The sequence below is a fragment of the Urocampus carinirostris genome, chromosome 8, assembly GCF_059441175.1.
Source record: "Urocampus carinirostris isolate Australia breed hairy pipefish chromosome 8, RoL_Ucar_1.0, whole genome shotgun sequence".
Classification (NCBI taxonomy): domain Eukaryota; kingdom Metazoa; phylum Chordata; class Actinopteri; order Syngnathiformes; family Syngnathidae; genus Urocampus; species Urocampus carinirostris.
In genome coordinates this window covers 33,295,420-33,309,548 of record NC_142356.1, presented here as the reverse complement: position 1 = coordinate 33,309,548, position 14,129 = coordinate 33,295,420, and the positions used below count along the sequence as shown (strand labels likewise).

At 40.2% G+C, this 14,129-nt stretch overlaps 1 protein-coding gene across 1 annotated transcript; it reads right to left on the bottom strand.

The window, feature by feature from the left end:
* Positions 1-532: 532 nt before the first annotated feature.
* tk1 (thymidine kinase 1, soluble) lies at positions 533-8,806 on the bottom strand. The gene is made up of 7 exons (XM_088342450.1): positions 8,580-8,806; positions 8,384-8,415; positions 5,718-5,831; positions 4,459-4,552; positions 4,264-4,353; positions 1,284-1,403; positions 533-1,218 (listed from the first exon to the last, which is right to left on the bottom strand). The coding sequence occupies exons 1-7, from the start codon at positions 8,643-8,645 to the stop codon at positions 1,039-1,041; spliced, it is 696 nt and encodes a 231-aa protein (XP_088198576.1). The 5' UTR covers positions 8,646-8,806; the 3' UTR covers positions 533-1,038.
* Between the last annotated feature and the right edge of the window lie 5,323 nt (positions 8,807-14,129).

The window sequence follows — 14,129 nt, the reverse complement described above, 5'->3', positions numbered from 1 at the left end:
AGACACTGATATACAAGTTTACCACTATGTAAAAAGACCCAAGCTTTTTGTTCATTGTGCATTTATGTCCACGCATGTGGAGGCACGGTCTTAGGACGTTAAAGGGTGCATTTTTTAAGCACCTCCTCATGTTCCGTTAAAAAGCAATTGTGATCTGAATAATTGGCAAAAAGACATGAACAATCATATGAGGTTTTTTTTTTTTTTTTAAAGCTTGTTTATAAGTCAAGGATTTTGTATTTGTTTAACATAACCAGAGGGTGACATGATCATCAACCATCTTTCAGCAAAAGGGTACAAATGTGGTTGTCACAGCGTCTCCATAGTTAAGAATCCTCCTTGTGCTTTGTAGCTTTTTTTGGTTTCACTACACACTACAGCAACATTTAATGTTTCCCTTAAAGTATTTATTGTAGTGCTTGAGAAAGACTGCCACTAAGGTTTAACAGAGACCATGCATTATTATCTCCTTCACGTTTTCGGGGACCATGGAGTAACTTTGATACAAAAGCACTGTACATCAAACTCAAACCAGTATTGTATGTGTTTTATGCAATTCATTAAACATAAATAATCAACATTTGTGAAATTACCTAAAACAATTATATGTTAATGCCACGTCTAATTTTAAACAGCACTGAATACCTTTTAGCGGCCAAGCCTGTATGGTGTACCAATGGTAGAAGATTATAACTTACTACAAAACCGACACTGTTAAGAAAAAAAATTGCGAAAAACTAAAAAACACCCAAAATTAACACAATAAAAGCTGTACCAGTACTTGAGATAATGAGAATAAAACCAAAGGAAATTTGTGGCGTCATATTGAAGCACCTGTTGCAATGCCTGGATAGGCAATGCAAAAGCACAACAAATCTATTGATGTATTTAAAATATTGCTCAAAAGCATTTTAGGAGAGTGGAATTTTATCACTAATATAACTGATTTTATCGGAATTTAGTATTAAGCAACAAACAGCTCGTAACACACAAGCTTCATTTCCAATTCCTAACATGTGAAATAAACAGTTTGTGTGTTCAAATGTAGCGGGGACTGAAAAGCTTCTTGGGAGTTGCAGAGTCCACAAGTTTTCCGCTAAGTGCCTGTTGAGGAGTTTCATCCCTGTGGGGAGGTCGGTTTTCCTTGCCTGTCCTAAGATTTCCGTAACACTTTCTGCAGACTGCCTGGTACTTTTCAGGTCCGCCGATCACTTCCACCTGTATAGCACAGGAAACAGAATTCAAAAACAAAATAAAGTAGCTTATTTGAGTTTGATGCCCACCTCCTTCTCAGTCCCAATCCTCTTGGTGTAGGCCGCTTCTTTATAACATTGCATGCAGACGGCGTGAAGTTTGACCACACTTTCTGCCAGAGGGACGAGGTTTAGGATGTTCCCAAACGGCTACAGAAAATACAAGAGATTCAATCAGAATTTGTATACCTTGTTTTATGGGTAAATTCTAGCACTTTTAAGTTTTAAAGCCAATTTTCCAATTTCTTCAGTACCAGTAACAGAAGAAATACCTGGTGAGTCATGTATTTTGCAGAGCCATAAATATATCTGCGATTTACATATGCTAATTTTAATCTTGCGAGTGCATTTATCAAGACTATTATTCCTAGAGCTAAAAGATGTGTGTACCGGTAAATCTTTCCCCATATAGGTGTTGGGTAAAAATGACTGAGTAATTGTAGCTTATATTTTCAGTTGCAGGAAGTTCTTCCAATAACAATTTTGGTGAAACTACAGTGCATCTGGAAAGTATTCACAGCGCTTCACTTTTTCCACATTTTGTTATGTTACAGCCTCATTCCAAATTGTATTAATTTAATCTCTTATCTCAAAATTCTACACAAAATACTCCATTATGACAACTTGAAAAGTTTTGTTTTTTTTTTACTTTTTTTGAATTTATTAAAAATAGAAAACTAAGAAATCACATTTACATAAGTATTCACAGCATTTGCCATGAAGCTCAAAATTGAGCTCAGGTGCATCCTTTTTCCACTGATCATCCTTGAGATCGTCTTGAGCCACAAATCTGGGGAAGGATACATAAAAATGTCTGCTGCTTTGAAGGTCCCAATGAGCACAGTGGCCTCCATTATTCGTAAATGGAAGACATTTGGAACCACCAGGACTCTTCCTAGAGCTGGCCGGCCTTCTAAACTGAGCGATCGGGGAAGAAGGGCCTTAGTCAGGGAGGTGAGCAAGAACCCGATGGTCACTCTGTCAGAGCTCCAGCGTTCCTCTGTGGAGAGAGGAGAGCCTTCCAGAAGGACAACCATCTCTGCAGCAATCCACTAATCAGGCCTGTATGGTAGAGTGGCCAGACGAAAGGCACTCCTTAGTAAAAGGAACATGGAAGCCTGTCTGGAATTTGCCAAAAAGCACCTGAATGACTCTCAGACCATGAGAAACAAAATTCTCTGGTCTGATGAGACAAAGATTGAACTCTTTGGTGTGAATGCCAGACGCCATGTTTGGAGGAAACCAGGCACCACTCATCACCAGGCCAATACCATCCCTACAGTGAAGCATGGTGGTGGCAGCATCATGCTGTGGGGATGTTTTTCAGCAGCAGGAACTGGCAGACTAGTCAGGATAGAAGGAAAAATGAATGCAGCAATATATAGAGATATCCTGGATGAAAACCTGCTCCAGAGCGCTCTTGATCTCAGGCTGGGGCAAAGGTTCATTTTTCAGCAGGACAACGACCCAAAGCACACAGCCAAGATCTCAAAAGATTGGCTTCAGAACCACTTCGTGAATGTCCTGGAGTGGCCCAGCCAGAGTCCAGACTTGAATCGGATCGAACATCTCTGGAGATATCTGAAAATGGCTGTGCACAAACGTCTCCCATCCAACCTGATTGAGCTTGAGACTTATTGCAAAGAAGAATGGGCAAAACTGCCTAAAGATAGGTGTGCTAAACTTGTGGGATCATATTCAAAAAGAATTGAGGCTGTATTTGCTGCCAAAGGTGGATTAACAAAGTATTAAGCAAAGGCTGTGAATACTTATGTAAATGTTATTTGTTTTCTATTTTTAATAAATTCAAAAAAAGTAAAAAAAAAAAAACTTTCACATTGTCATAATGGAGTATCTTGTGTAGAATTTTGAGATAAAAGATTAAATTAATACAATTTGGAATGAGGCTGTAACATAACAAAATGTGGAAAAAGTGAAGGGCTGTGAATACTTTCCGGATGCACTGTACCTCCATTTTTTACAATCTTTACACTAATACGCATTTTATAGTGCCCTGATTAGATATGGCATCCACCGGTCCTCTTGTGCGCGAACCATAGGGGGCGATGGCGCTTTATAGGACAATGCCATACAAACTAATGGCAGCTGTTGCACCGGCAAAGTGAAACAACAAGAGAGCAGCGTTGGCATAATTTCAAAGTAGACTTGTTGAGAACATGGCAACAGTTCCAAGCATTTACAAGCACTTAACCCAAAATTCAAGCACTTTTCAAACCTAGATTTACAAGGATTTCAAGCATCCATACAAACCCTGTTAGATGAAAGAAAATGGAAATAACTGCGAGAAAGATGAGGAGCATGGCGTGTCAAGACATTCATTCCTCCACAATTAATAGACAGGTTGCTGAAGGAAAGGTAATTTCAAGAATTTTCATGCCTTTTGAAATCCACGTCGACAAAAAAAAAAAAAAAACCCGCTATTGTAACAAACAAAACACATAAACCAAGTATTTCTTGCATACAATACATCGTGCCTAGCACACGTTACCTGGCACTGCTTTTAGCCATGTTAAGTCAGCCAAGTCATGTTTCACAAAGAGTCTTAAAGGGCTGCACAGATCAAAGACTATTGCAAACTTTTATTACAGACATTCTTCCACTACTCATTAAAATTGTCACTTTCCCATGAGCCAAATTTAAACGTCTCTGTGCAAAATTAAAATCTCTATCATGGGTAAACCGAGGCCCGACTAAAACCACATCGGTGTTTTGAGAGTTCCGTGATTGTAGTCATGCGATGTTGCCATGAGTGTTAATCAGTTTATTATAAAAAAGGACAATTGATTAAACTAAAAAGATTTAGTAACATTTAACAAATATAATTCTTAATGTGTTCACATTCAAACGCTTTTCGAAAGTTGGATTTAAGACATCTTCGTGCCAATTAAGGCCCAATTTTTTAAATAATTAAATTCAATGCCTTAAGAGTTTAAGGATCTGCGGGAACCCTGCTAAAAATGAACAGTATTGATCTGACAGTAAGTCTCACCATTCTCTGGAAGGTTCCATCCAAGGCAGCAACAATAACGATCTTGCCTAAATTGGCCATCTCCTCACAAAACTCCACGGTGTCTGGAAACTGCAAGTGATGACAACATACATAAAGGATCGTAACGTTAGGTAGGTGATGTGGATGTGCCCCATCAGACGATGCTCTCAAGCTAGCAAGGAAAAAGGCACTTACAAACTGTCCTTCATCAATTCCTATCACACAGCTTTGCAGTGCGAGTGACTTCACATCTTGCAAACAGTTCGCAGGTACGGCTTCCATTGTGTTTCTAAGAGACGTGCACGGCAAAGCTTATAAGGTAATCATATTTATCAAAAACCCTGCTTTAAGATGTGTCCTTATTCAAATTTAAATTATCATGTTGCCTTAATCGCAGTGGTTAACGCGTGTGCTGCGCAGTTCTAAGGTCTTGGGAACCTCCTGTGTGGGTCCAAATCCAGCTACCGGACTTCCTGTGCGGAGTTTGTATGTTCTCCCTGTGCTTGCGTGGGTTTCCTCCGGGCATTCCGGTTTCCTCCCACATTCCAAAGACATGCATTTCAGGTGGATTGGCCGTCCAAATTGTCCCTAGGTAAGAATGAGCGAGCAAGTTGTCTGTCCCTGTGTACCTTGCGATTAGCTGGTAACCAGTTCGGGGTGTCCCTTGCCCACTGCCCGATGATTGCAGGAATGGGCTCCAGCACCCCCGCACCCCTACTGAGGATAAGTGGTGCAGCTAATGAGATGATGATGAGATGTTGCCTTAATTGAAAGTGTAACGTTTTTTTTAATCAGATTTGATTATCGTGGATCTGGAGGTTGCAAAGGTTTTTTTGGGGGTGGGGTAAAAATGTTCACATGACAATGCCCTACTGACTAGCCGCCAGGACAGGTGTGCCAGTGTCATTTTCATGCGCTTTAAAAATAATTATTTGTTTATTGCGTGGTCTAGAGTGAGACTGCCAAGAAACATGGCAATGGAAACAATTTCAAGAACTTCACCCAAAGTTTTAGCCTTTTCCTTACCTTGAAACCACAAATAATAAAATTCAAGCACCTGTACAAACCCTGTATACGATACTGATGTCTATTATTTTTTGGAGTGCAATCTTCAACAGCTTTATAAAATCCAAATATGTTAGTAAATATAATATACTTCATCATGAGCGGATAATTAGTATAGAAAGAAATCAATGTAATCTGCTACCACCTGCTGATATGGATTAATGTTACAATTACCTGTCTGATCACTGTAAGAAAACAAAGACACTGAAAAATGGCCAAAATTGCCCAATTTCCTGTGGAACACGAGATCAGACTCACTGGTTGAAAAACACCGATATAGACAAACTACCACTAATGTGTATTTGGTCCAGGAGCCAGAAAGGAAATGGCACAAAGATAAATACCAACACAAGGTGAACATTTCTATAAGGAAATATCGGAACACTCACCTATCATGTGTGGCCACACCAATGTCCGAATAACGTGTGTCTTTGGCGTATTTGATCACCAAACAACTGTACTGCGCAATTTGGAAACGCCTCACCCTTCGCATCAACTCGGTGCTGCAAAAAACAAGAAGTTACTTTATTTCTGCTACAAAAAAAATTAAGTTCGTTAATGGATACAAGTCATAGTAACATACCCGTCAACCTCAGCCAATTGCTCTTGTTATTAATGAATGCAAAACCAACCCCGTTATTAAGAGATATAAGACCTTACAAAAATAACGGGACACCTATTTATCCATGGAAAGACGGACTGTGTAGAAAAAAAACAATGATAATTTGTTTACGGCAAGTTTTATTTACTAAACAACACAATTCTTTCAGCATTTTAGTGCATTTTTCCCCACTTGCAGTAAATTTGGTGTTGCCTATTATACGTAAAATTATATTTATTGAAAAATAAATCCTTTTGTAAATGCAATACAGCGTACACCATTTGAAATAGTCTTTAACATTTAAGTTGACAGATATGTGGGACAAGACAGAGTTATATGGATGTTTGACAAAAACAAAATGGATATATATGGGTGACTCTCTGGAGCAAAATTTCACATCCACATCATTCTCTTAACGTGATTTTTCTCTAAAATCTGCAAAATGTTTATAAGAATTTTAATTATTCACTATACGTGTTTGTAGTTGTTTAACCCTAAAAATAAATTAATACTTTATTTCAATATGCAACTCAATGTTATGAATTCATATTTTTTACTTACTATTTTGTTCAAATATGTGCTCAATTGCCCCACAAAAAGACTACGATTCAATAAAAGCCATTTACAGAAAGTGACATTTGATTTGGGTGAAAGTTCAACTTCGGAAAAATCTAAGCTTCAACTTTTACTCCTTACTTTTTTATATTCTAAATGCGAGTCACTCTTTAAGTTCTACCCTGTTATGGCAAATTTTGGAAAATGTTTATTGAGTACATTTTTTTTAAAGATCATATATTATAGTGATTAAAGTTTTGTTAATCTGTTGAAAGTTAGCTAGCTGAAAGTTGATCATCCAAATGGCCACCCGGTTTGGACTAAGAACTTAACACAGGGTCTCTACATCTTAAGGAATGTAAAATTCGAGACTTTTTAATTCCTTTTGAAATCAAATTTAAGACCAAGTTGACAAAAACAATTCAAACAATCAAAAACAAAAAACATAACATGATTAAAAACAGCCAAAGTTTTTGACATGGAAAACAATGAAATGAAATGATCTGCATTTATATAGCGCTTTTCAAGTCAATGACTTCCCAAAGCGCTTTACATTGTGCTTCACATTTCCCAATAGCGGCCGTGATCTGTGCAGCCATGTAAGGCGCTATCCTGCTTATTGGGGGTATTGGGGTTTCAGTGTCTTACCCAAGGACACTTCGGCATGTAACACGGACAAGCCGGGATTCGAACTGGGATCCCTTAATCCTAAAACGATCGCTCTACCTCCTGAGCTACTGCCTAACCCTAACCCAAAAGGATATTTACAGTACGTCATGGATCCTCAGTCAAAGTTCAGTTCAAACATATATCCAATGATGTGTTCCCATTTTTGAGACTTTTGAAAATTGGATTTAAAACATGTTAACACCACTTTAGGCCTTAATTTTAGAATAAGACATTTAATGCCTTTTAAGGCTTTTCAAGAATTCACAGGAACCCTGCTAACAGGTGGGAGTGGGGACCAAACAGGGTGGGTATTTGCTCGGGGAGTGATATTAAAAATATGTTATTCTATTTCTATGATGGTAATAATATTAACTTAATATAGTTTAAAATGAAGGCAGCACGGCAACGCAGTGGTTAGAGCGTGTGCGGCACAGTTTTGAGGTCATGGGATCGAACTTTCTTGTGTGGAGTTTGCATGTTCTCCCCGTGCTTGCGTGGGTTTCATCCGGGCACTTAAGTTTCCCCACATTGCAAAAAACATGCATTTCAGGTTATTTGGATGGTCCAAATTGTCCCTAAGTGTGAATGAGTGAGTGAGTTGTCTGTCTGTGTGCCCTGTGACCAGTTCAGGGTGTCTCCTGCCCTCTGCCCGAATATAGCGGGGATGGGCTCCAGCAACCCTGCGACGCTACGAAGTATAAACTGTGCACATGATGGATGGATGGATAGTATAGAATGATGTGTGTTTATGAACAAAACGTATTTTTTAATTAAGTTTTGTTTGTAAAAATAGTTGTTAGGAAATGGCAGAGTGGAAAATATTCAGAGATACAGTTAAAAAAAATGTTATAATTATATCCATTCCTGAGCTACAGTTAAACATATTAGTGTTGAAAAAAAAAAAAACATGAAACACGGGACTTTTTTCTCTCCAAAAACCATAATACCAAAATGCTGCTGCAAAAAAGAATCACCCGTTTGTCAAGGGAATAGTTTTAATGTACGACGTTATTTTAATATCAGTCGTTGTTGGCGCCTAGTGTGAAAGCTATTTGATGATAGGCAAAAGGAAGTTGAGTGACGTGACGGACGTAATTATTGGCGGGAGATTCTTTATTTATTTCTTCAGATGAATAAAAAGTAAAGTCGATTCCGCTCACAATTGGAAACATTGCGTTCATTGTATGATAACTCAGATTGTGTCTAACGAAGCAAAACGTGAATAATTACCTTTTGCCTGAGAACATTGGTCCGAAAATGACCTGTGATGACAAATAATAGAGAGGCAATTAAAAAGCAGCAAAGTATCGGAATAACAGCAAACAAAGTTATAACGTGCAAATATCATGCAATGGCAAACATTAAAAGGTGAACACTACCAATATTTTACCTCGTTTGGGTAAAAAAATAAATAAATAAGACAAACCTGAATTTGCCCCTGGGATTTCTTCGGCGAATTTGGGAACACTTTGGGAAAATCCATACAGTCCATTTTAAAAGAGCTTCGCGAAAGGAAAAACAGAAAAATGTTCACAAAATAACCACTTTTAACCAGATCCCAAGCAACAGCTGCTCGCAAACAATAAAACGAAAGGAGCGTGTGATTTTTGAGTACATCAACCCCGCCAGTCCTGAACCGGAAATACAGGTGACCAATTGGCGGCGCTTCTGGATACCCACATGACACTTTCTTACCCAATAAGACTTGTTGGTTCCTTGCGGGAAAACACTTACTGTACAGGGTAGTTTGAAATTATACTCCTGGCGCGCACTACTGTATTTCGCTCCGAAAGCTCTGAAACGCGTACAATTGTTCTCAAATCTAGTTTTTACTCCCAAAAAGGAGCAAATGAGCCCAATATGCCAATCAATGAAGATGGAAAAACTTAACGTATGATGGCTTTTGGTAACAGGTTGGATTCAATTGGTTCATTGGTGAGCAAATAATGTGGATTTCCAAACGCAACACAAAATGCACGTTTTTTATCATGCTTTTCTGTTTTGCGAGACATATTTGTTCATCTCATTGTCGTTATGCAATATAACGATATTGGAGGTCTTCTCCTTTCAGTGCTGTCGAAACCTGAACAGACAGTGGACCCAGACGCGTAACGTTTTCACACAAGCTTTATTTTACGGGAACGGGACAGTCTGGCGAGAACACAAATGCCAGCGATTTGGCGATCGCTGGGCAGAAGAGATCGAAACCGAACAGAACAGAACGACAGACGGAAACGATACCAGATACTGGATACAAAAGCAGATACAGGACGGGACAGGCGGGATCGATACTGGACACAACAGCAAGATACAGGACAGGACAGACGGGATCGAGACTGGAGAAAGATACCAGACAGGATGAGACAGATGGGATCGATACTGGAGACTGGAGCAAGATACCGGACAGGACGAGACGGACGGGATCGATACTGGAGACTGAGCAAGATACCAAACAGGTGTTCCGCAGGGTTCAGTACTTGGCCCCCTTCTTTTCAGCATTTACATGCTTCCATTAGATGATATTATTCGCAAGTATAATATCAGTTTCCATTGCTACGCAGATGACACTCAACTATATCTTCCAATGGGGGAATCTGCCACATTAAATTGTGGAAATTTGGAGGCCTGCCTCACTGAGATAAAAGAGTGGATGTCACTCAACTTCTTGCACCTTAACTCTGAAAAGACGGAAATGTTAGTTATTGGTCCATCTAAATGCCGTGACTTGTTCTCAAGAACTGCTCTGAACATTGACAAATGTAATATCACCCAGAGTGACTCAGTCAAAAATTTAGGTGTCATATTTGAACCCGATCTGTCCTTTCAAACACACGTTAAGAATATTAATTGAACAGCTTTCTTCCATCTTCGCAACATTGCTAAAATTCGTCCTATGCTGTCTCAGTCGGATGCGGAGATTATAATTCACGCGTTTGTTACTTCCCGCCTCGATTACTGTAATGCACTACACTCCGGTCTCCCGAAGTACAAAATCAAGAGCCTCCAGCTGGTACAAAATACTGCAGCGAGGCTTTTAACTAAGACAAGAAAGTTTGATCACATTAACCCGATTTTAGCTAACCTGCATTGGCTCCCTGTTAGCTTAAGATGTGATTTTAAGGTTTTGTTGGTAGTATACAAAATCATGCATGGACTTGCACCCTCATATCTTTCAGATTCAATTTCACCCTATGTTCCAGGCCGGAGCCTTCGCTCTGAAAACGCTGGTCTACTAGTGATCCCAAGAGCCAAGAAGAGATCCGCAGGTTCGAGAGCGTTCTCCACTTGGGCCCCGGTGCTGTGGAATGCTCTTCCCCCTGAGATTCGATCTGCAACCTCAGTGGAAATGTTTAAATCTAAGCTTAAAGCACACTTCTACTCTATAGCATATACATAATCCATATTTTATGTTGATAATATGTGTATTATATGCCCTCATGTAGGTTTTAGATGAGGGGATGGTGTCATAATAGCCTGTAATAATAGTTTGCAATAGTCTTTGATCTGTGCAGCTCTTTGAGACTCTTTGTGATTAAGGGCTATACAAATAAACATGACTTGACGAGACAGACGGGATCGATACTGAAGACTGAAGAAAGATACCGGACAGGACGAGACAGGCGGGATCGATACCGGATACTGGATACACAAGCAGGATACCGGACAGTCAAAATACCAGTCTTGCAATTGCAGAGATTCGTTGACGGACTGACAAGAGGTGAATGAGACCACTGAGTTTAGATAGGAAGGAAGCCAATCAAGCAATGAGCTGGTGCCAAACGGCATGACCAAGTGAGTGCAATGGGCAACTGTGACAAGAGCAAATAAAAACAAATCACAAAGGTAAACATGCGCTGAATGATAAAACGTTATTAATCTATAACAAAATGTATTGAGTTTGTCACAGACCAGAACGGACACAGGACTCAATTGCATGCGTTTCTCAGATTTTATTGAAAGAGAGTGAGAGTAAGGCCTGCTAGATTGCTTGATCCGAAGACTGGCGGAGAGCGGGATCGAGAAAGGCGGGGGTGACACTTCCATGTCGGAAGAAGGCAGGCAGAAATGGCACGTCGTTTGACCAAGGCTGGAGATCAGCGGCGATGTCGAGTTCATAATAGTAGTCGTAGGCAGGCGGCTGGCAAAACAGGCGTAGTCAGGTCAAAAAACGTGAATCAGGCAGTAAACAGGTTTTAACAGGGACGAAGTCGGACGGGAACGCTCACTGAGTGAAACACAACAGCTCGCACTGATCTGACAAAGTTTGAACTGAAGGGGCTTAAGAAGGAGTGTGGCCACCATTCAGCTTGTCCGGGCTGTTGGCGCCAATCAAGGTGCCACAGGTGTTCCAAATAGGGCAATTGTGACAGAGTTTAAAAGATTAATGTATGATTTTCAAGGATGAAAAGTAACTGTTGGAAGCACTTGGTTATAGGGCAAGCTCTACTTTTCAAGTCACGTCACGTTTATTTGTTATTGCCCTTAATCACAAGATGTCTCAAAGGACTGCAGAGGATTACAATTACACCATCGCCTGATCTTAAACCATAGGATATGGATTTAGCATTGGGTAACAGTACACAAACATAGTGAACATCAATATAAGAGAACAATAGTAAACATGTTGAAATTTGTCCAGAAAGTGCATGTCAGCAACGACGCCTCAAGCCCGTAACATAGTCCATAAAGTCTATAAAAGCAACGACGCAGCTTCCCATCTCTGCCGGCTAGTCGAAGCAGGCGTTGTCATGCTTCAGGTCAGACGCTGATCCGCTGACTCATCTCAAATTATCCTTCTCCCTCGTATCACCTCCAGCCAGGCAGTCGGAAAAAGATAGGAGAAGGAAAATATTAGGTGGGCATCAATCATAAGCTATTGAATAGAAGTTGGTATTAAGTCTAGATTTAAAAACTTCCACATGGGTTGCAGACCTTATCTCTGGGGCCAGAGCATTCCACAGCACTTGGGCCCGGATGGAGAACGCTCACAAGTAGACCGGCATATTCCAAGCGGAAATCCGTCCAGGGGGAAACCAAATACGAGATATAAGAGGGCGGAAGTCCAGTAAGAGAACCTTAAAGTCACATCTTATGCGGACTGGGAGTCAGTGCAAGTTAGCTAATAATAGAGAGATATGGTCAAACCTTCTTGTCTTAGTCAAAAGTGTTGCTGCCACATTTTGTACCAGGAAAACTTATGCTGCTAGACATCGGGAGACACTACAGTTATCAATAAAAACCGAGAAGTAATGTCATGATTACTCATTGCACTCAACTGTTCCGCACGTTTGCCGCCACCTGCTGCTAGTTGCCTGATTGATTCCCCTCCTTTTCATACCCAGTACTCCAGTAACTCCTTGTCAGTCCGTCAGCAACCCTACGCATACGCAATGCAAGCAATTTGACTCTAGCTCCCGTCTGTTAACGTCTTCATCCGTTTCCCACTCGTCTGTTCCTGATTTTTCCGTTTGACCCGTTTTTGACCACCGACCAGGTTCTGATCTCCCGCTCCGGGTATTGACCCATTTTTGCCCCTGACCACGCTCCGATCTTCCGTCCCGGGGAATCACTTCCACATTCCGATTACGCTTCGATCCCGTGAGCTGCTTGCTCCTCCTGTCCAGCGATCACCAGTGTTCATTTTACCTCTGAAAATTGATGGGTCCCGGGGACTCGCATGCTCAAAAATCTATGGGTCCCAACAGAGATCTATGGGTCCCCAAAATTTAGTCTTATTAAGGTTGAAATTGTAAATCGGCGACAAATATATAATATAAATCTATATTTTCAGTTTTAATCATCACAGTTAATTGGTAATACAAAGCAGTTATCACTTCAGATTTTTCAGTTCAGAATATTGTACATTATACAAAATAATATTGCTGAAATATTAGTCTATATATTCATGCAGTTTTAATCATCACAGTTAATTGGTAATACAAAGCAAGTTATCACTTCAGATTTTTCAGTTCATATATTCTTCGTGGTTTGCTGTCCCGCTGTCTCAAGGTCCAATCCATTATCATCCTCCTCATAGCGTAACCAGGAATATAATTTAGTCCATTTTGGCAGAAAAGTCCTTTTCTTGCTAGGAGTATTCTTTTGTTTATTTTCTTTCGTCGAGTCGTTCGCTTCAGCACACGTGTTTTCCTAGTCTCGGCGATCTTCCGAAGAATTTCTCTGGCGTTTTTTCGTGGCGGAATTATTGCCGTTGTTATCACTTTCTGCATTCTGTTTCGACTTATTACTGACACTGAAGAAATTACCAATTTTGTGTTGATTTTCACCTTAACTCGACGACAAGCACCACAACAATGACGTAATCTCGAAGCAATGAGATCTTGTTTGCCGAGATCGGCGTGCTGAGGAAAACTCGAACCGCGAGACCAAAACAACAATGGCAGATCTGCCTGACGAAAAGTTTGGAGTGCGGTAAATCTTTGTTAAAAAAAGTCATCGGGTAATAATGACAATTTATGTCGAAAAAGTTGCGTCCCGGGGACGCACGTTGATTTGAGTCTATGTGTCCCCAGCAAAAATTATGCATCTAGGACGCAGGGGCGCGGGCAAATGAGAACACTGGATCACCGGATCAGATTTGTTTCCTCCCACCTGACTTCCTCGATATCCCAATAAACTTTTGTGTGAAACGTTACGCGATTGGGTCTAGCATCTGTTCCGGTTGTCACAAGTAATAAACACATGAATTATGATCTCAGCATCTGAATGAGACAGCATCGGGCGAATCTTCGCAATATTATGAAGGTGGAAGAAAGTTATTGCAGTAATATTTTTCACGCGAAACTGAAATGACATATGAGGATCAAATATAACACCTAGATTGTGGACCGAGTCACTATGGGGGATATTCCATTTGTCAAGGTTCAGGGCAGTGTTTTAGAACAAATCACGACAATGAACTGGACCAACAATTAACATTTCAGTGTTTTTCTGGGTTACGGTGCAAAAAAATTAA

What these genes read in the sequence shown, in the direction of transcription:
- tk1 (XM_088342450.1), bottom strand. Translation starts at nt 8,645, where the DNA reads ATGGACTGTATGGATTTTCCCAAAGTGTTCCCAAATTCGCCGAAGAAA. An exon ending in GAATTGATGAAGGACAGTTT is followed by an intron (nt 4,354 to 4,458) that starts GTAAGTGCCTTT and finishes CATCACTTGCAG; the next exon opens with TTTCCAGACACCGTGGAGTT. An exon ending in ATGGAACCTTCCAGAGAATG is followed by an intron (nt 1,404 to 4,263) that starts GTGAGACTTACT and finishes TATTTTCTGTAG; the next exon opens with CCGTTTGGGAACATCCTAAA.